The sequence below is a fragment of the Oncorhynchus nerka genome, linkage group LG15, assembly GCF_034236695.1.
Source record: "Oncorhynchus nerka isolate Pitt River linkage group LG15, Oner_Uvic_2.0, whole genome shotgun sequence".
Taxonomy (NCBI): domain Eukaryota; kingdom Metazoa; phylum Chordata; class Actinopteri; order Salmoniformes; family Salmonidae; genus Oncorhynchus; species Oncorhynchus nerka.
Window position 1 is genome coordinate 54,443,415 of NC_088410.1, and position 21,234 is coordinate 54,464,648.

Genomic DNA, 21,234 nt, shown 5'->3' on the forward strand with positions numbered 1-21,234 from the left:
AAAAATATACATTTCATCCATTTTAAATTCAGGCTGTAACATAACAACATGTGGAAAAAGTCAAGGGGTGTGAATACTTTCTGAAGGTATTGTATGTTTTACCATTTAGATATAAAAGCACTTTATGTATATAGTCCCTTCAACTCAAGAAGTCATAAGTATTTGGGCAAATTAATTTATAGTGTATTAAAGTAGTCAAGCATTATGTATTTTGGTCCTATATTCTTTGCACCCAATAAATGCATCAAGCTTGTGACTCAACAAACTTGAGTTTGTATGCATTTGCAGTTTGTTTTGGTTGTGGATTATGTTTTGCCCAATAGGAAATTAATTGTATCCAACTGTTATGGAAGAAGGTATCAAACAGTCAACATAATATACTTAAATACAGTAGATTTAGCCTTTACTAGGGAGAAGAAATAAGAAAAATGCTCAAAGGGGAGTATGCCCCGGACCCCTCCAAAATCCCCAAAATAGACATATTAACACAGTAAGAGATATTATGGATAGACATGTAACAGAAATCAGTTGTCCATGTGAAATACAGTAGAAATATTACCTGTTAATCAACGTATTTACAGTAACTGGATGAGTGATAATAAAGGATGTCGTGTGAGAAAGAATGTATTTGTGTGAGATGTGTGAGACAGATACAGACAGCCAGAGGTGTAGTTTCAGTGTGTCTGCAGAAGACTGTACAACCCATCAGGCTGGGCTGAGGTTGCTGGTCTGTCGGGGATTGAGCTGTATACATGGTACATATCAGACTAGAGAAAAGAAACAGATTCACTTTAGGGCTTCGAATCTACAGTGCAGTAAATGTAATTCATAAGGGAAATTTTATGAGGATGTAACACCAATCTTAAACTGAAAGTCATAAAACACAGTGAGAGAGACTTTTTAAATGTTTTCTTAACCTTTATTTAACTAGGCAAGTCAGTTAAGAACAAATTCTTATTTACAATGACTACCTACACCGGCCAAACCTGGACAATTGTATGCCGCCCTGTGGGACTCACAATCACGGCCTGGTGTGAAACAGCCTGGATTTGAACCAGGGTGTCTGTTGTGACGCCTCTAGCACTGAGATGCAGTGCCACTCGGGAGCCACTATAGAGTTGTCAGAAGTGAGAGAGAGAGCGAGAGAGAGAGAGAGAGAGAGAGAGAGAGAGAGAGAGAGAGAGAGAGAGAGAGAGAGAGAGAGAGAGAGAGAGAGAGAGAGAGAGAGAGAGAGAGAGAGAGAGTTTTGAAACTTCTGTATGTGTGATGTCTACTGTTAATTTTTATTGTTTATTTCACTTTATATATTATCTACCTCACTTGCTTTGGCAATGTTAACACATGTTTCCCATGCCAATAAAGCCCTTGAATTGAATTGAATTGAAATTGAGAGAGAGAGAGATACTTTAATCCTCTAGTCAGTTTGTCTGTGAAAACAATGCTACATATCATAATATAACAATATAATACAATGAATTGTATAACGATATATCTATACTCCATGCAATTATTTGTGCAGTACTTACACGTTCATTTGCAAATGCCTGTGTATCCACATCAACGGGACCTGCACATCACAGAGAGACAATTCCATGAGTAAGAGGTTGTGTATGTATGAGGGTGTGTTTGAGGGGGGATCATGTGTATTTCACATGTCTACATTGCATGTGTGTTACTTAGTCGAGTTTGACCTATTGCGTTAGTAACAGCCAAACAGAAGAAGTGCAAGTAACAAGGCTTGATGTCATTTCACACTTCTCCTCATGTCTCAAACCCTCCTGCAGATCTACAGCTCTATTCTCACGCTGCTGATGCTCTGATACATTACTTTCTGTTTTAAGTGTCATATATGCGTTTTGATAAGGTTGATATGGTTAGGCCCAAAGTTTAAGCATGTACAGTAGCTGTGCACGTGCAGATGGTTCTGAGTTCTGAGGGACAAACCTGAGGGCATGAATGCGTACAGTACATAAGTGATCTGAGAATCGATTCCAGCATCTCCTGAATCCACCTGTAGTGGAGAGAGAGGGAGAAGAGAGAGACTTTTTATCCTCCAGTCGTAACAAACTGTCTTTCTATTCTATTCTCTAACTCGAGACATGAACTGTACCCTCCTTTGTATCACAGGAAGTGTTTGTGGGTTTTGTGTTATTCTGAGGTCTACACATGTCCAATGCAAGATGTAGGTTATTTGATCAAAAATAGTTTATAAGACTAAACTCTGTACCTACTTAGGAACACATTTACAAGGTTTAACATGAATTAATGTATTAAGAAATTATTTCAGGGGAAAAACATCTTATTTGATAATAAATATAAATTGCCATATAAATCTGTAAATAAATATAGCTGTTGATTTGATACTTGAACATTCATATGTTGAAGCCCTACTAATGTAACATTAAGGTCTTGATCCTCAGATCAGACAGTCAGAGGATGCTGGTGAGAGGAGTTATAGGAGGACAGGCTCATTGTAATTGTTGAAATGGAATTAATGGAATGGAGTCAAACACGTAGTTTCAATGTGTTTGATTTGTTTGACTCTGTTCCATTAATTCCATTCCAGCCATTAAAATGATCCTGTCCTCCTATAACTCATCCCACCAGCCTCCTCTGTCAGAGGGGTACATGTGTACAGATTCCACTGTAAATGTAGAATAATCACCATGACTCCGCTGCTCACCACTCCCATAGACACCAAATCATCTACAACAGAAACACAATGAAAATGGGATTACAGTTTTTGTACATGCGTGTATATAGTTCTGTAAGTCGTATGTGTGTGTATGTTTGATGTATTTTGTTTTGGAACGTACATTGTCTGTGATCATCCTGTCTGGCTGTAGGTCTGTACAACATAAAAGTATTAGAAGGTTGTGGTAAGAACATCTCATCATGGACAATACAGAACTAAAGGTTGATACAATCTGCATCAAATTCACAAGGGAATTCTTACCTCTGAGAATTGGTTTTCTCTGAAAAACAAATGAGGCTAAATTAATTAAATTGAATATAGTCTAATCTATACAATATGATCAATATTAGTTGATAAATTAATCCATGCCAAAGGCACTTACATTAATGTTAGCACGGTAAATGTTCAAATGATTTGTTTTGCAAAATCAAATGTACTCACTGGACAGAGTTAAACAGACAAACCTAATGGTAAAGTTGTGGATGGTACAGAAGTGATCAGGCTGTAGACCCCTGCATTCTCTGAATCAGCCTGGAGGAAAGTGAGAGAGAAAGGTCCTTATTAACCCCCAGACTGTCTGTCTGTTTGTACGAAAACAAGTTTGTATCTATATCCAAGGCTATTATTGTTGCTGTACTTACATCTTCATTTGCAGATTGCTGCACAGGACCTGCATCTCACAGAGAGAGACAAAGTAAGAGGTTGTGTGTCTGTGTGTGTGTGGGGGGGCAGGAGACATTCTGTTACAAACTCACCTGAGGGCAAAAACATGGACGGTACAGAGGTGATGAGAGAATAGATCCCAGCATCTCTTGAATCCATCATGCCTGCACTGCTCATAGCTCCCATCACCAAATCACCTACAACAGAAAATAAATCAAACTTAAATTAGAATTTGTTGTTTGTACATGCACGTGTGTAGTTGTGTTAGTAGTGTGTGCAGTGTTTGATGTATTTTGTTTGGAACATACATTGGCTGTGATCATCCTGTCTGGCTGTAGGTCTGTACAACATAAAAGTATATAAGAAGGTTGTGGTAAGAACATCTCATCATGGACAATACAGCACTAAAGGTTGATACAATCTGCATCATATTCACAAGGGAATTCTTACCTCAGAGAATTGGTTTTCTCTGAAAAACAAATTAGACTAAATGATTGATGTTGAATATACACTACACAATATCACCAAAATTAGTTGAAAGATTAAACCATGTCAAAGGCACTTACATTAATATGAGAAGGAAAATGTTTGCAAGTTATTTGTTATGCAGAATCAGAAGTACTCACTGGTCCTCCTGCAGAGATAGACAGCTGTCAATCCCATTAAGAACACGCCCACTCCAGAAGCCATACACACTGCTGTCTGCCATAATTGCACCTCTGTTTGGTGACATGATGTCATCAGGAGAGGTCATTAGCTCTTAATCCAAATGTAAATACTTCAATGGTAGACAGGTGTTAGAATACCACTTTATTATTAGTCTTGGTAAACGTTTCCGTTTTCATATATGTGAGAAAAGACAGCTAGTCAGCTAAGCGTTTTACATTTGAGTCTGTGAAGGAAAATGTTTGTGCTTTTTTAATAACCAATTGGACTGGGTCCATGCAACTGACTGATTGATCGTGACTGGGAGGAATCCTCACTATCAGCAATTTGGCAGTGTGCCAATTTGGCAGTGTGCCAATAACATTGTTTTGAAAACTGAAAGTAGTGTCTCAGTTTGAAGGTCTCAGCTTGAAGAGAAGAAGCCTCATGAGGTATTGGTTGGTCACATGCTTGAACCAAACGTTAATGATGAATTAATTATGAATTATGAATAAGCTAAATCTTGCAAATATAACTTGTCTGTTTAAGCACTAAATAAGACAACTAATGGGACTTCCCCGGTGGAGCTCCTGACCAACGTGTACTATGGTACATTAAGTTTGTTGGAACCTCTCCAGCTTGTTGATAATAAAGAATTATTCATTTAATATTGACTTCAGGTGTCCCTGATGGTAATTTCCGCGACAAGTCATTTAGCAGAGCGACTTACGTGCATTCATCTGAAGATAGCTTGGTGAGGCAACAACATATCACAATCACAAGTACATTTTCCCTCAACAAAGTAGTTATCAGCAAAGTCAGAGCTAGCAGAAAAAGACAAGTGCATTTTTGCTGTGGAATTACTAAATAAGGACACTTACCCCAAACTCTTTTTTGACTGTTTGAATTCACAACAATGTCTGTGGAGCTTTGACCTCCTGTGCGCATAAAAGATAGAGACAGTTTGTTAACAGTTAACACACATCACAAATTAGTCAACACCAATAAACAAAAATCGTGTGACAATACTCACTTTCAGTTGGACTCTTTGGTGTGTCAGTTGTCAAAGTAGGACTAACAGTCAAATCTGGTGCAAAGCAAAATCATTGGATCTGGTTATACAATAAGGTATCTTAATGGGATGATTTAATCAATCCAATATCAACCTCATTTCTAGTAATTAGGCACATTTGTGATTCAAAAAATGTATACAAAGACCTGGGTCTGATAAAATAAGTTAATCATTTTCAGTTTTACTAACTAAAGATGACCAACACATCTGATGTAGGATTCACTGCTGTGCTGGGGGCCAAAGGAGAGGTCAAACCTGGTGAGAAGAGATGAGAAGAGAAATGTACATTTGTTTCATATCAAATAAAATAAAATGTTTTTGTCACATGCTCCGAATACAACAGGTGTTACAATACAACCTTACCATGAAACACTTAACTTTAAAACACTGCATTGCTGAAAGTAAGAAAATATTTGCTAAAAAACTCTAAATAAATCAAATAAAAAAACATTTAAATAAGTAACAATAAAATAACAATAACGAGGCTATATACTGGAGGTAACTCAGGTAAAATGTGTATGTAGGAAGGTGTAATGTGACTATTCATACAGTTGCAGTCAGAAGTTTACATACTTCTGTTTACATGCTTCTGACTTCAACTGTATGTTGGAGTCATTAAAACTCGTTTTTCAACCACTCCACAAATTTCTTGTTAACAAACTATAGTTTTGGCAAGTCGGTAAGGGCATCTACTTTGTGCATGACACAAGTCATTTTTCCAACAATTGTTCACAGACAGATTATTTCACTTATAATTAACTGTATCACATTTCAAGTGGGTCGGAAGTTTACATACACTAAGTTGACTGCGCCTTTAAACAGTTTGGTAAATTCCAGAAAATTATGTCATTGCTTTAGAAGCTTCTGATAAGCTAATTGACATCATCTGGGTCAATTGGCGGTGTACCTGTGGATGTTTTTCAAGGGCTACCTTCGAACTCAGTGCCTCTTTGCTTGACATCATGTGAAAATCAAAAGAAATCAGCCAAGACCCCAAAAAATTGTAGACCTTCACAAGTCTGGTTCATCCTTGGGAGCAATTTCCAACCCCCTGAAGGTACCACGTTCATCTGTACAAATAATAGTACGCAAGTATAAACACCATGGGACCACACAGCCGTCATACCGCTCAGGAAGGAGAGGAAGATCTGAGAGGACAGAGGTACTGAGCATTTTGTTACTGGTTTGGGAAATCTACTGTCAGCCATTAAACATAAAACAATCACACTTTGAGAATAATTCCCAGCGATAGTATGGGAAATAAAGGGGATATAATATATTTTTTCATGCAATTGCTCTTTGCAAAAAGACAATATGACAATGTGTTTCTAGATGACCAACTGAGCAGAACATTGTTTGCAGTGTTTACAGCTATAGACATTAGTTTTACCCTGAATTTGGACAGAAGTAGGTTCACTGTATACAGATTTAAACTGCCAACCTTCAGCACTGTATTGTATTAATCATTTATCCGTAATTCATTTTGAATTCAGAGTGTCAGATGGATATGCTATCAGCTAATGTTATATTTGAATGAGAAGAATATATACCATGATTATTATAATATTTTTACTGGGTAACTAAAAACTCATAATAATGATACTGACCTTGGGCTTTGATGGATTGGAACGTATCTAGAAATTATAAAGTAAATTATCATCATCTGCCATTCAAAAAGTATGTTTTAACAGGAGACACCTGAACACTTCACACAAGTTGGTAAAGTAGCGTAATTGTTGGAGGAAATTATGGTTGAAATGACTAATTATGTATACATTCCAATCAGAACTGACTAGTCCAAATGCTATAATGTACTGTACATATATGAATTTTCTCTCTTACTCCCATTCCCAATTGTATATAATGTAGTCAGGAGTTTAGTAACAATGAAGGTCTGTTCCTTAGTTCATTCATTTGTACAATCTCCAGGTGGCAGGAACGGACTATCTCCAGACTGTCTAGAATGCTGATTTATACTGACTGACCTTGACTTCAGGCGTGGAGCGAAAGCTCGAGAAACTATAGGGCCTCTACCGGTGTTATGAAGAGATAGAACATTTAGAAAACGCTGACGTCATTTTCAGTTTATAACCTGTGGAAAAATGTGTATGTGTCAGTACTCTCTTGTAATAAACGCTGTTACCTGACTTTTAAGACTGGTCTCGATCTATTTCATGCATAATTAATGAATTTACAACTCATTAATGAAATAGAGAGAGTGCGAATTTGATTTAGGCTACAAAACATATAGGAATTTAGAAATTCCTCTAACAGTAATCTACTGTAATGCATTAATGGGGATCAAGCAGTGGTCAATTTTATCTGAACAAATTGTAAAATAATGATAGAGAGAAATAAATAAGATGATTAATGGAATAAGATACAAGACACTCATCATAGCCATGAGATTCAGAAATATCAAGAGTTCCTAAAGTAAAAGAGTAAAAAGTAAAAAAACTAAAAGAGGGGAGAGAAGAAGAGGAATATCCTGTAGAACAAACAGATGATGAAACTGTAGAAATGTAGAAATAACTCACCAAAAAGGAGAATGACCAAGAACAGATGACCAGCCATATCAGGGATGAACAATGCCATTTGTCAGACAGCTACATACTGTTAGTCTGACTTCACAGTAAGGTGTGTGACTGAGTCAGAGGATTGTTTAAATAGGGAAGTAGATATGGAGCTTGTTCACTACAAAACCACAAGGAGCAGAAACCTTAACAAAAGTCTCATACAGCAAGTGTGAGCTAATGTTGCAGAGGTAAGGGTATCTGAACAATCAGAATAATTTATCGGTCATACGCTCTACTCCATATGCATTTGGACAGTGAGGCTAAAAAAATATATTTGGCTCTATACTCCAGTATTTTACATTTGAGATAGAATGTTTCATATAAGGTGACAGTACAGAATTTCCCCTTTTATTAGGATATTTTCCAAAAAAAATCATTCCCCTTGACTTATTATTATTATTACTATTGTGTTACTGCCTGAATTCAAATATTTCATTTAGATAAGTCTTTACACCACATCAATACTTTGTATTACCACCTTTGGCAGCGATTACAGCTGTGAGTCTTTCTGCGTCTCTAAGTCTCTAAGAGCTTTCAACACCTGGATTGTGCAACATTCGCCCATTATTCTTTTCAAATTTCTTCAAGCTCTGTCGAATTGGTTGTTGATCATTGCTAGACAACCATTTTCAGGTCTTGCCATAGATTTTCAAGTAGATTCAAGTCAAAACTGTAACTCTGCCACTCAGAAACATTCACTGTATTCTTGGTAAGCAACTCCAGTGTATATTTAGCCTTGTGTTTTAGGTTATTATCCTGCTGAAATGTGAATTCATCTCCTAGTGTCTGGTGGAAAGCAGACTCGACCAGGTTTTCCTCTAGTACTTTGCCTGTGTTTAGCTCCATTACATTTATTTTCTATCCTGAAAATCTCCCCAGTCCCTTAATGATTACAAGTATACCCATAACATGATGCAGCCACCACTGTGCATGAAAATATGCAGAATGGTACTCAGTAATGTGTTGTATCCTATTTGCCCCAAACATAACATTTTGTATTCAGGACAAAAAGTGAATTGCTTTGCCAGTTTTTGCAGTATTACTTTAGTGCCTTGCTGCAAACAGGTACAAGCTTCCTTCTTTTCACTCCGTCATTTAGGTTAGTTTGGTAGATTAACTACAATGTTGTTGATCCATCCTCAGTTTTCTCCTATCACAGCCATTAAACTCTGTAACTGTTTTAAAGTCACCATTGGCCTCATAGTGAAATCTCTGAGTGGGTTTTTTCCTCTCCGGCAACTAAGTTAGGAATGATGGCAGTATCTTTGTTGTGAGTGGGTATATTGATACACCATCCAATGTGTAATTAATAACTTCACCTTGCTCAAAGGGATATTCAATGTCTGCTTGTTTTTACCAATAGTTTCCTTCTTTGTGAGGCATTAGACAACCTCCCTGTTTTTTTTGGTTGAATCTGTGCTTGAAATTCACTACTGACCGACTTTACAGATAATTGTATGTGTGGGGTACAGAGATGAGGTAGTCATTAAAAATCATGTTAAACACTGTTATTGCACACAGAGTGAGTCCATGCAATGTATTATTCAACTTATTTTGGATTTCCATAACAAAGTAATTGAATACTTATTGACACTTCTTTTTTTACATAATTCCACTTTGACATTATATGGTATTGTTTGTAGGCCAGTGACATAAAAAAAAATCTACATTTCATACATTTTAAATTCAGGCTGTAACATAACAACATGTGGAAAAAGTCAAGGGGTGTGAATACTTTCTGAAGGTATTGTATGTTTTACAAATGAGATAAAAAAGCACTTTATGTATATAGTCCCCCCAATTCAAGAAGTCATAAGTATTTGGGCAAATTAATTTATAGTGTATTAAAGTAGTCAAGCATGATGTATTTTGGTCCTATATTCTTTGCACCCAATAAATGCATCAAGCTTGTGACTCAACAAACTTGAGTTTGTATGCATTTGCAGTTTGTTTTGGTTGTGTTTGGATTATGTTTTGCCCAATAGGAAATTAATTGTATCCAACTGTTATGGAAGAAGGTATCAAACAGTCAACATAATACTTAAATACAGTAGATTTAGCATTTACTAGGGAGAAGAAATAAGAAAAATGCTCAAAGGGGAGTATGCCCCGGACCCCTCCAAAATCCCCAAAATATAAATATTAACACAGTAACAGATATTATGGATAGACATGTAACAGAAACCAGTTGTCCATGTGTAATACAGTAGACATATTACCTGTTAATCAATGTATGTATTTGTATTTGTGTGAGATGTGTGAGACAGATACAGAAAACCAGAGGTGTAGTTTCAGTGTGTCTGCAGACTGTACAACCCATCCGGCTGGGCTGAGGTTGCTGGTCTGTCGGGGATTAAGCTGTATACATGGTACGTATCAGACTAGAGAAAAGAAACAGATTCAGTTTAGGGCTTTGAATCTACAGTACAGTAAATGTAATTCATAAGGGGTATTTTATGAGGATGTAAGACCAATCTTAAACTGAAAGTCAAAACACAGTGAGAGAAAGAGAGACACTTTTATCCTCGAGTCAGTCTGCCTGTGAAAACAATGCTATATATAATTATAATAATATAACAATATAATATAATACAATGAATAGGACATTTGTGCTGTACTTACATGTTTATTTGCAAATGCCTGTGAATCCACATCAACGGGACCTGCACATCACAGAGAGACAATTCCATGAGTAAGAGGTTGTGTATGTATGTATGAGGGTGTGTTTGAGGGGGGATCATGTGTATATTATATGTCTACATTGCATGTGTGTTACTTAGTCGAGTTTGCCCTATTCCATTAGTAACAACCACACAGACGAAGTGCAAGTAACAAGGTTTGATGTAATTTCACACTTCTCCTCATGACTCAAACCACCCTGCAGATCTACAGATCTATTCTCACACTGCTGATGCTCTGACACATTCATTTCTGTTTTAAGTGTTATATATGCGTTTTGATATGGTTAATATGGTTAGGCCCAAAGTTTAAGCATGTACAGCAGCTGTGCACTTGCAGATGGTCCCGAGATCTGAGGGACAAACCTGAGGGCATGAACATGGACAGTACAGAAGTGATCTGAGAATCGATTCCAGCATCTCCTGAATCCACCTGTAGTGGAGAAAGAGGGAGAAGATGAGAGAGAAAATAGAGATTTTTTATCCTCCAGTCTAAAAACTGTCTGTCTATTCTATTCTCTAACTCGTGACATGAACGGCACCCTCCTTTGTATCACAGGAAGTGTTAGTCGGATTTGTGTCATTCTGAGGTCTACATGTCCAAGGCAAAATGTAGGTTATTTGATCAAAAATAGTTTATACAACTAAACTCTGTACCTACTTAGGAACACATTTACAAGGTTTAACATGAATTAATGTATTAAGAAATAATCTCTGGTGAAGAACATCGTATTTGGTCATAAATAAAAATAAAAATATAAATAATAAATCCATCTTTATATGGTCATTATAAATATTAAAATAGAAATAATAAATCAATCTTTATATGGTAATTTTAAATATTAAAATATAAATAACAAATCCATCTTTATATGGTAATTTTAAATATTAAAATATAAATAATAAATCCATCTTTATTTAAAATTACCATATAAATACAGCTGTTTGATACTTTGAACATTCATATGTTGAAGCACTACTAATGTAACATTAAGGTCTTGATCCTCAGATCAGACAGTCAGAGGGCAGGGGATGCTGGTGAGAGGAGTTATAGGAGGACGAGCTCATTGTAATTGTTGAAATGGAATTAATGGAATGGAGTCAAACATGTAGTTTCAATGTGTTCGATTTGTTTGACTCCGTCCCATTAATTCCATTCCAGCCATTACAATGAGCCTGTCCTCCTATAACTCATCCCACCAGCCTCCTCTGTCAGAGGGGTACATGTGTACAGATTCCACTGTAATGTAGAATAATCACCATGACTCCGCTGCTCACCGCTCCCATAGACACCAAATCATCTACAACAGAAACACATTGAAAATTGAATTACAGTGTTTGTACATGCGTGTATATAGTTCTGTATGTTGTATGTATGTGTATGTTTGATGTATTTTGTTTGGAACATACATTGTCTGTGAACATCCTGTCTGGCTGTAGGTCTGTACAACATAAAAGTATAAGAAGGTTGTGGTAAGAACATCTCATCATGGACAACACAGAACTAAAGGTTGATACAATCTGCATCAAATTCACAAGGGAATTCTTACCTCTGAGAATTGGTTTTGTCTGAAAAACAAATGAGGCTAAATTAATTAAATTGAATATAGTCTAACCTATACAATATGATCAAAATGAGTTGATAAATTAACCCATGCCAAAGGCAGGTAAATTTTCAAATGATTTGTTTTGCAGAATCAAATGTACTCACTGGTCCTCCTGCAGAGACAGACAGCTGTCAAACCTACCAGGAACACGCCCACTCCAGAAGCCACACCCACTGCTGCCTGCCATAATTGCCCCACTATTTGGTGACATGATGACATAGGAGAGGTCATCAGCTCATGTTCTTCTAAGAAAATGTGCACAGCTCTGTTTTCAAATGTGTGAGAAAAGACAACTAGAAAAGGATACTTACACAGAATGCTTTCTTGACTGTTTGATTCCACTTCACTTTCTGTGGAGCTTTGACCTCCTGGGCACATGCAAGAGAGAAGGACAACTTAATAACAGAGTTTGGTAAATATTTCTAAGAAGAGACAAATTGTTTGATTAATCCTAATGCCTTGACTGAATTTACATTTGGCTATATTTGAAAAACTTGGTTTATGCTTTAATAGACAAAAATATTTAGCAAACTAAATTAAACCTATTGGCTAAACTTACTTTCAGTTGGACTCGCTGGGGTGTCAGTGGTCAAAGTACAGCAAACAGTCGACGCTGATGCAAAGGAAATCATTGGATCTGATTATAAAAAAATACATCTTAATGGGTTGATTTTAATCAATCAAATATCAACCTCTTTTTGTAATGAGGCAAATTTGTGATGTGGAAAAACAAAACATGGAGAAGATAAAGCTACTCTATTTGTTTTACTTATATTTGCTAACTAGATAAAGATGACTAAGAGACCTGATGAAGGATTCACTGCCCTGCTAGGGGTCAAAGGGGAGGTCAACCCTGGTGAGAAGATATTACTCATATTACACAAGAACAAATGAAAGTTAATGTAATATCTAAGGTCTTTCAATAAGCATAAAGAGAGAAGTACACTACACATTACCTACAAATCAGATGGACTAAAAGTGGGTGAAAATCTGGACTGAAATTACAAGCAGCTATGAATATATCTATTAGTTAACCGGTCAGAGCTTTAGTGAATGAATCTGAACAAATATATTGTATTTGCAAACTAAGTTATAATTGGTTGATCTACTTACTGGTAGTTGGTGTCACTGTGGTGTCTGGGGTAAAGGCACAAGTAACAGTTGAAACTAGTGGGAAGCAATATGATTACACAAGAATAAGGTTTTACATTCACATTTGGGTCACTTAATTTTACAGGCCCGTAATCTAAACCTTTGACTGTATAATTACTATTTGCAGAGATGGTCATTTAGAGGCCCAACACACCTTCTGTAGGACTCACTGTCGTGCTGGGCGGCAAAGTAGACCTAGGACCTGGAGTCAAACCCACTGAGAAAACACATAATAATGAAATTAGCATTTTATTAATGATTGTATTAATGATCATCATGTTGTTGTTGGCCTTTTGAAATACCTTCATGACTTGTCTATTCAAAGTGGGAAAAGTAGGACTATAAAATCACTATGGACAGATTGCTTCCTGCCCTGGTAGATTATATTTCTCCTCATTATAGAGATGATGAGACCAATTCATAAGGTGATCAAGTCTTTCAGGACAGATACGGTGTTGATTGTTGTTGACAGCTTCCTAGAATAAAGTCACCATGTTATCTAACAGCAGAAGCCTAACAGCGTATAGATACGATCTAAACACTCGACTAGATGAACACAGACATTATAATACTTGTGCTGATGATCCCAGGCGTTGGTGTTGAGGCTTGTGTCATATCTATACAACAGCTTAATTATCTAACAGAACAGATTAATTTACACATTAACACAACTATTCGTATTGCTGAAACTTGCTTTGCTTTAAAATAACAGCAGTGTCACTATAAAAGCACAAATGTGTAGCCTACCTGCTATAGAAGGTGTCTGTATAGTTGTTGGATCACTGATGTGAACTCCCACCAGATCTAAAATAATTTGGGATTGAAATGTGGTATTTAGTTTGTTGGTCAGAATTAATTTAGTCATACTAAGAAGATGCTGAAATAAAAGTGAGTCAGATCATGAAGACCTGCAGCTCTGATAGATATTTTTGATAATAACTCATGTGGAAAGCTTTCCCATCACTGTGTGGAGAAAGAGAGTTTGGTCCTGAGCTCACTCTGTAGTCACAGCTCACCTCCTTACTCCTGACTGACTGTAGAGTTCTGATAAGATCCCTCTCATTTACAGTGAATCTACAGAACCCCTGTTTGGAACCTTTGATTTTGTCTTTCCACATCTTTTCTGTGAAGGATGGCTGGCTCTCCTCTCCAACATACAGGTTACAGGTGGTGTAAGGACTGACGGATCCAGGAATCAAACAGATGATGTTGAAGTACCCTTCAAAATTGACTGCAATGTCTGGTTTTGGAAGGGAGAGGGAAGGACAGAGACTCCTTTTTGCATCACAATATTTTAATGTAATGTAAACTCAGCAAAAAAAGAAACGTCCTCTCACTGTCAACTGTGTTTATTTTCAGCAAAATGTTCATAAATGACCAGCATGGTCAAATAATAATAATCACAGTAGTTGTCGAGGGTGCAGCAAGTCAGCACCTCAGGAGTAAATGTCATTTGGCTTTTCATAGCCGATCAATCGTGTGTGAACATGACAAGATTCAACAACTGAGACGTAAACTGAACAAGTTCAGTTTGATTTCAGCAGATGAACTTTGACCTGCCTACGAGAAAAGCTCAGTCCCTGTGACTGAACTTGTACAGGGTGAGCATTTAGGATCTCTCATCTCTGTGTAGAAGTAACACTGAGACACAGAGACAGATGGAGGAGTCTGACAGCTCAGCTGAACTGAGTCTCTCTCTCTGATGACTGTAGAACTGACTGTCAGCCTGGGAGGAGGTGGGTCTCGTTGAACGTTGCATTTAAAAAAACATTACAGGTAATCCATCCATACTAACAGTATGGAAAATCCATTAATAAAATGTTCAACTATGTCAGCATTTATGTTTTAACAAAGTAGAGTAAATCCTATCATTATGTGAAATGAAGACGTTTAGGAAATACGACAGAAAATCTCATTTTCTGAACGAGCATAATTAAGACGGTATAACAGTGAAGTGTATCATTGTTTAAACCACCTACTTACCCTGAACAGTGACTGAGACAGGGTCACTAAAAGGAGATGTGTGAGACTTCCATACAGTGTAGTAACACGTCACTTTGACCACAGCTGGAAATGTTGGACCAGACCTCTTGAGCAGCTCAGTTCCTGTTATTGTCTGAGTACACAATGAGTCTGGAAGATTCTTCCCCCCCTCTATGTTGAAGTAACAGTGAGACACAGGGAGAGATGGAGGAGTCTCACAACTCAGCTGAACTGATTCTGTCTCTCTGATGACTGTAGAACTCACTGTCAGCTGAGGAATGTCTGTGAGAATAGGGGAATTAAGCATTTAGCATTTAGTGGTTTTGAGAAATGTATTGATAGTCTAATCCCTCCTTGTTATTTCAGACTTAAGGATATTGAGTCAATTACTTTATGCAGCGACAGTATGGGAAATTAAGGATATATAATATATTGCTTGATTGCTTCACGTAATAGATTATGACAACACACAGTATGATAACATATCACAAGAGGAACGTGGTAATGATGGCACAACAGTACATTGTTTACAACCATTCAAATAGTCTTCTTACCCTGAATTGTGACTGTTGAAGGCTCACTGTATATGGATCTAAACTGTGAACCTGTAGCATTGTACTGACATTGTATTTTGACCTCAGCTGGTGAACTCTGACCTGTCCACCTCACCAGTAGTGTTCCTGTGAGTGTCTGTTGACAGGGTGATGGAAGGGTGAATTCTACTTGCCCTTCCATTTTGAAGTAACACTCAGAGACAGATGGAGGAGTCTGACAGTTCAGCTGAACTGAGTCTCTCTCTTTGATGACTGCAGGAATCACTGTTAGACTGGGCTGAGGAAGATCTGTGAGATCAGAGGGATGATGGGGTTTCTTTTTAAATTGAATTATAAATTCATTTTCAATGTTTAATGACTCATACAGATAATGTACCACGTAATATTATGAGTTTGAAAGAGAAAAACAATTCAGACACTGTAATAAATAAACAATGAGAGCCTGTGCCAGGAACAGCCCTTAGGAGGGAGTTATCACACAATAATCCTCGGCTTTGATGGCCATTTGGCTTTTGTAAAACGGTTGCCAACATTTATACAAAAGATGAAGGACATGTCTTTCATTAAAGACGTATTATTGTTCTGAGTAAATGTGTTTTATTTTCATCCTTCCACCAGGACATATGCTCATTTTGGAACGTTGCTAAATGGGCACAGCCAAACAACGGATGTGATGGATTTCTTTCTGACCAGAACTGTCCCAGAGCTTGGGGAGGTGTGTCTGCGCTTGTGCTGCAGCGGCAGGTGCACAAGACAAAACTTTACCAGCATCATACATATCGGTGAATCACTGTGACATATGAAATACTAGTGTAATCAATCTGTAATAACTACGTAAAGAAGTAACAAACTTGTTAAATGATTATGTGACGTACAGTCATATCTAGGTCCTGATTGGTCAACAAGCTGATTTGACGCATCAAACAGCGATATTTCACTTGTATCTTTTTTCAGTTTTATATATTTATGTTTGAAGCCTGAAATGTGGCAAAAGGTCGCAAAGTTCAAGGGGGCCGAATACTTTCGCAAGGCACTGTAACAATGTGTCGAAAGCATTCCACAGGGGTGATGACCAATTGTGACTTCAATCCTTCCCACAGTTGTGTCAAGTTGGCAGGATGTCCTTAGGGTGGTGGACCATTCTTGATACAGACAGGAAACTGTTGAGCGTGAAAAACCAAGCACTGATGCAGTTCTGGCACCTTCTACCATACCCGTTCAAAGACACTTAAATGTTGTGTCTTGCCCATTCCCCCTCTGAATAGCACACATACACACTTTAACCTGTCTCTTCCCCTTCATCTATTTACTGATTTAAGTGGCTTTAACAAGTGACATTAATAAGGGATCATAACTTGCACCTGGATTTTCCTGGTCAGTCTATGTCATGTAAATGTTTTGTATAGCCAGTGTATACAGCATCTCGTGGAAGGATGAAATCGTATGAATAAATTAATCAAAATAACGTTATTATTGAAAATATGTCAATCATTATTTGAATATTTTGGTAACCCGTTGTTTTGTCTGGTAGCCCAAAAAGTTACATAATGCAGCTTAAAATCCATAATAATGATACTGACCTTTGGCTTTGAGGTACTGGAAGGTATCTAGACATAACAAAATGGGTCATTATCATGGTCTTTTTACCATTATGAAAAATAAGAAAACATGAGATGGGAAGACTTTACACAAGCTGGCAAAGCAGAACAGTCTGTAATGTATTCACAGCCATGTTATCAAGCAGTGGTCATTCTTATCTGTACAAAATGTAAAATAATGACAGAGAAATATAAACCAATAGGATGATCAATGGAATAAGACACACTTATTATAACCATAACATGTTGAAATATTAAGAGTTCCTAAAGTAAAAGACTAAAAGAGGGGAAAGAATAATGGAATATCCTGTCGCACAAACGTGATGGAACAGAAAAATAACTCACCGAAAAGGAGGATGAGTAAAAACAGACGACCAGCCATATCAGGGATGAATAATGTCATTTTTTAGACAGCTACATACATACTGTTAGTCTGACTTTACAGAAGATGGTGGCAGTGACTGGGACAAAGATGAAATGTTTCAATAGAAAAGCAGATGTGGAGCTTGTTCACAGGAAAACCACAGATGTCTCATATGACAACTGTGGGCTAATGTCATGTTGCAGAGGACAAGGAGGCTGAACATTCAGAATCATTCATCGGTAATTATTTTTAGGTTCTAAAGCTACCTGTCTTCAAGAAATTTTATTTTGTATCATTATTGCAGGCAATTCAATTTCTAAAACCAACAAGCTAACTTGTCTTTCTGAATAAAATATTTATCTTCGACCTTTTGTTTTAAGTTTTTAACAGCTGCACAATGTTTAACTACAAAAACCCTGCATTTGTGGTTGAAGGTTTTTAGAATCTCTAAAATGTAGAAGGGTTTTCATATTTAATTTATGTTTGGTGAGTCACGTTTAATAACATGCCAGAGCAATGACGGTAAACTGATAAGCGCAGTAAAGGAAAGGATGGATGGAAGGAAGGAACGGAGGAGAGAAGAAAAAGCGAGTTCACACTACTCGGACTGATCATTTTACCTTTAATGCTCTGACTGGTACCTACATTTCCACGCCCGTTCAGATAAACCGCGTGCTTTGCTTGAAGTGCATAACATTGAACCAGTGTAGGCTGAGAATGCAGTTGCTGATTTTAAACTAACGTTTTTATATAGCCTAACTTTGATATTAACCGTTAGATCATACCACCTAAAAAAAAGCAGCAGCCGCTGAAGAAGTAACGGCTATTTGGTCAGATTACGGTTGATAGATTTGTCAATTTCATTGTTAGAAACAAGTAGAGCACCTGCTGTGGCATGAAAAACTCCTCTTCATCCACCCACGATGGTGTTGGTTAATGAAGCGCTGAAGGAGTTGGACTCTCGAATCGTCTCATCGCAGGCCATTCGCGGCTTCATAACAGAGAAATATCCATCTGTGGACCTGATGAAGTTGAAGTACATGACACGCAAGACCCTGAAAATAGGAATCGAGGGCGGGGTATTGGTGAGGACATCAACTCGATAGCAAACGGCGCACAGGGGAGGTTTCGGGTAAGTGACCCATGCATGTCTAAATCTTATTAAAGTAAATGACCAGTGTTTCCAGATTTGAAATGGTTTTCCTTCCCAAAAATTGTAATTGAGTATGTTAAAGCAGCATTCCTGTTTGAATAGTGTTTTTTATTTATATATTACTACATTGGGCAATTAAATACAATTTCCAGTGGCACACTGACTCAATGATGAGGCCACCATATGCTACTACTCACGGTGATGGCCAATGCGCTCCTCTTGGCAATAGCCTACCTCAAGATGAGCTACTTTGAAAAACGGTGCTGCTTGTCACTAAAAATTGGGAGTTGAGAATTATATTGGTTCTAGAGACAGTCTCCTATTTTTAGCAGTAGACATTTGCTTTCCAAACTATGTTTTTCCCACAATTTTTATATTGAAATGTGCAAACAGACAGCTGCAACCAACTACATATCATCCATGGATGCCAGTTCCAGTTCAAATCAGAACTGGCAGCCATTGCTAGTGTACCCATGAGTTTCCACTCAAAATGCCAGGATAAGAGGATCCAAAAATCGATGTATTATGTCTATGGCCACAACACAAAAAGCTGTACATTTGGCATGCATGCTGCCCAAATTGCAGTCTTCGAGACTGTAGGCAACAATGTAACTACCAAAATAAAGGAAACATTTGAATAACTGATGGACAAAGTTTATAGTGTGTGTGGGGTGCGTTTTCCTGCCATGGTTTAGATCAATTTGTAGAATTTATGCCAAGGCGTATTGAAGCTGTTCTTGCAGCTGGTGGAGGCCAAACACCCTTTTTAAGACACTTTGTTGGCGTTTTCTTTATTTTGGCAGCATGCTCTTGTGATAAAATTTAATCCAGTTATTTTTGAGAACCTATTGATCGTCTGTGGCTAAATATGTTCTCTGGTGTATTTTGAACATTGAGAACATGGTTGGTTAAAAAATAATCCATTTGTTTTTTTGCCTCTTGGACCCAGCGAAACAAAGCTTTTGACGTCATTGATCACGTGCTTGTATGGGATCATTGTTATTGAGCTACACCCATTGCAATGGAGGACATTTAACATTGCTCATTCAATGACTTGTATGGGTATCTCACTTCTCCTCATGATGTCCATGATTGCATGCATACACACACATCACTAACTCTTGTCTCTAGAAGCTGAGAAGAAAAAGGTTACAGCCAAAAAGCAGAAGGAGAAACCTTCAGAGGCAAGTGTGGTTTCAGTTATGTTCTGACTATTGGCATTGTTCAAGTGGTTTTGGGTTATAGGGACTTTTTTTACACTTTTGTCATGGGTACTGTTCCCTATTTGGGCTTTACCAAGGTTAAATTGAATCTCAAATTGAATCTCAATTTTAAATGCTACCACAAACCAGCAGCATTGCAAACCTGTCATTTTCATCTTTCAGGATGAAAACTCAGGAAGTCCGCAAAAGCATCTGCTTCCAAGGTGGCCCCTGCTAAGAAGCTCAAGTCAAAGAGGACAAAGGGGCAGAGAGGACAGTTGAGGATCAACCCAAAGCACAGAAGACAACCAAGGGTGAAGGGGCAGCCAAGAAGTGGTGCAAAGGCCAAAGCTTTCCAGAAGCCTGCAGAGGCTGATGAAGGGGACACTGCTGCTCCTGAAACTAAAACCACAGGGAAACGAGGCAAGAAGGCAGCAGCAGAGTGACTGCACTCCTTTTATCCACTTTGTATGTTTTTAAATAAAGCAGTTTTTTGTGGCATTTAAGTGTAGACCTAGCTGCTGTAAAATGCAATCTCCACTTTTCCTGTAGAGAAGTGTTGGTGGTAGCTAAGGCTTTGTAAAGATGTTTAATGATTCACTGATGCAAGTTTATATATATATATATATATATATATATACACAGTGGGGAGAACAATTATTTGATACACTGCCGATTTTGCAGGTTTTCCTACTTTCAAAGCATGTCTGTCATTTTTATCATAGGTACACTTCAACTGTGAGAGACGGAATCTAAAACAAAAATCCAGAAAATCACATTGTATGATTTAAGTAATTAATTTGCATTTTATTGCATGACATAAGTATTTCATCACCTACCAACCAGTAAGATTTCCGGCTCTCACAGACCTGTTAGTTTTTCTTTAAGATGCCTTCCTGTTCTCCAGTCATTACCTATGTTAACTGCACCTGTTTGAACTCGTTACCTGTATAAAAGACACCTGCCCACACACTCAATCAAACAGACTCCAACCTCTCCACAATAGCCAAGACCAGGGAGTTGTGTAAGGACATCAGGGTTAAATTGTAGACCTGCACAAGGCTGGGATGGGCTACAGGACAATAGGCAAACAGCTTGGTGAGAAGGCAACAACTCTTGGCGCAATTATTAGAAAATGGAAGAAGTTCAAGATGACGGTCAATCACCCTCGGTCTGGGGCTCCATGCAAGATCTCACCTCGTGGGGCATCAATGATCATGAGGAAGGTGAGGGATCAGCCCAGAACTACACGGCAGGACCTGATCAATGACCTGAAGAGAACTGGGACCACA

The 21,234-nt window shown here is 37.7% G+C and overlaps 1 protein-coding gene across 14 annotated transcripts; it reads right to left on the reverse strand.

Annotated features, from left to right (window-relative positions):
- Nucleotides 1–378: 378 nt before the first annotated feature.
- Nucleotides 379–20,447, reverse strand: LOC115120308 (mucin-2-like). 14 transcript variants are annotated; one of them, XR_010458789.1, is made up of 24 exons: nt 17,569–20,406; nt 17,206–17,232; nt 15,626–15,913; nt 15,072–15,353; nt 14,185–14,328; nt 13,836–13,892; nt 13,243–13,305; nt 13,050–13,103; nt 12,742–12,789; nt 12,496–12,573; nt 12,248–12,304; nt 12,041–12,133; nt 11,880–11,898; nt 3,667–3,698; nt 3,451–3,555; nt 3,337–3,365; nt 3,160–3,226; nt 2,957–2,975; nt 2,817–2,848; nt 2,666–2,706; nt 1,945–2,011; nt 1,527–1,567; nt 1,020–1,110; nt 379–767 (listed from the first exon to the last, which is right to left on the reverse strand). XR_010458789.1 is itself a non-coding variant. In XM_065001699.1 (24 exons), the coding sequence occupies exons 1-23, from the start codon at nt 17,624–17,626 to the stop codon at nt 1,335–1,337; spliced, it is 1,731 nt and encodes a 576-aa protein (XP_064857771.1). In that variant the 5' UTR covers nt 17,627–20,432; the 3' UTR covers nt 898–1,110; nt 1,316–1,334. The 14 variants fall into 14 exon arrangements, 10 of the variants coding, with proteins under 10 accessions (XP_064857771.1, XP_064857775.1, XP_064857773.1 ...); XR_010458788.1 differs by having other exon boundaries at nt 976–1,110; nt 17,569–20,395; XM_065001699.1 differs by lacking the exon at nt 379–767 and adding an exon at nt 1,316–1,364 and having other exon boundaries at nt 898–1,110; nt 17,569–20,432.
- Between the last annotated feature and the right edge of the window lie 787 nt (nt 20,448–21,234).

Coding starts and splice junctions, on each gene's coding strand:
- LOC115120308 (XM_065001698.1), bottom strand. CDS start 17,626: ATGACATTATTCATCCCTGATATGGCTGGTCGTCTGTTTTTACTCATC. Junction 17,233..17,568: donor TTTACTCATCCTCCTTTTCG/GTGAGTTATTTT, acceptor TGTTATGTCTAG/ATACCTTCCAGTACCTCAAA. Junction 12,305..12,495: donor CCCAGCGAGTCCAACTGAAA/GTAAGTTTAGCC, acceptor GCATGTGCCCAG/GAGGTCAAAGCTCCACAGAA.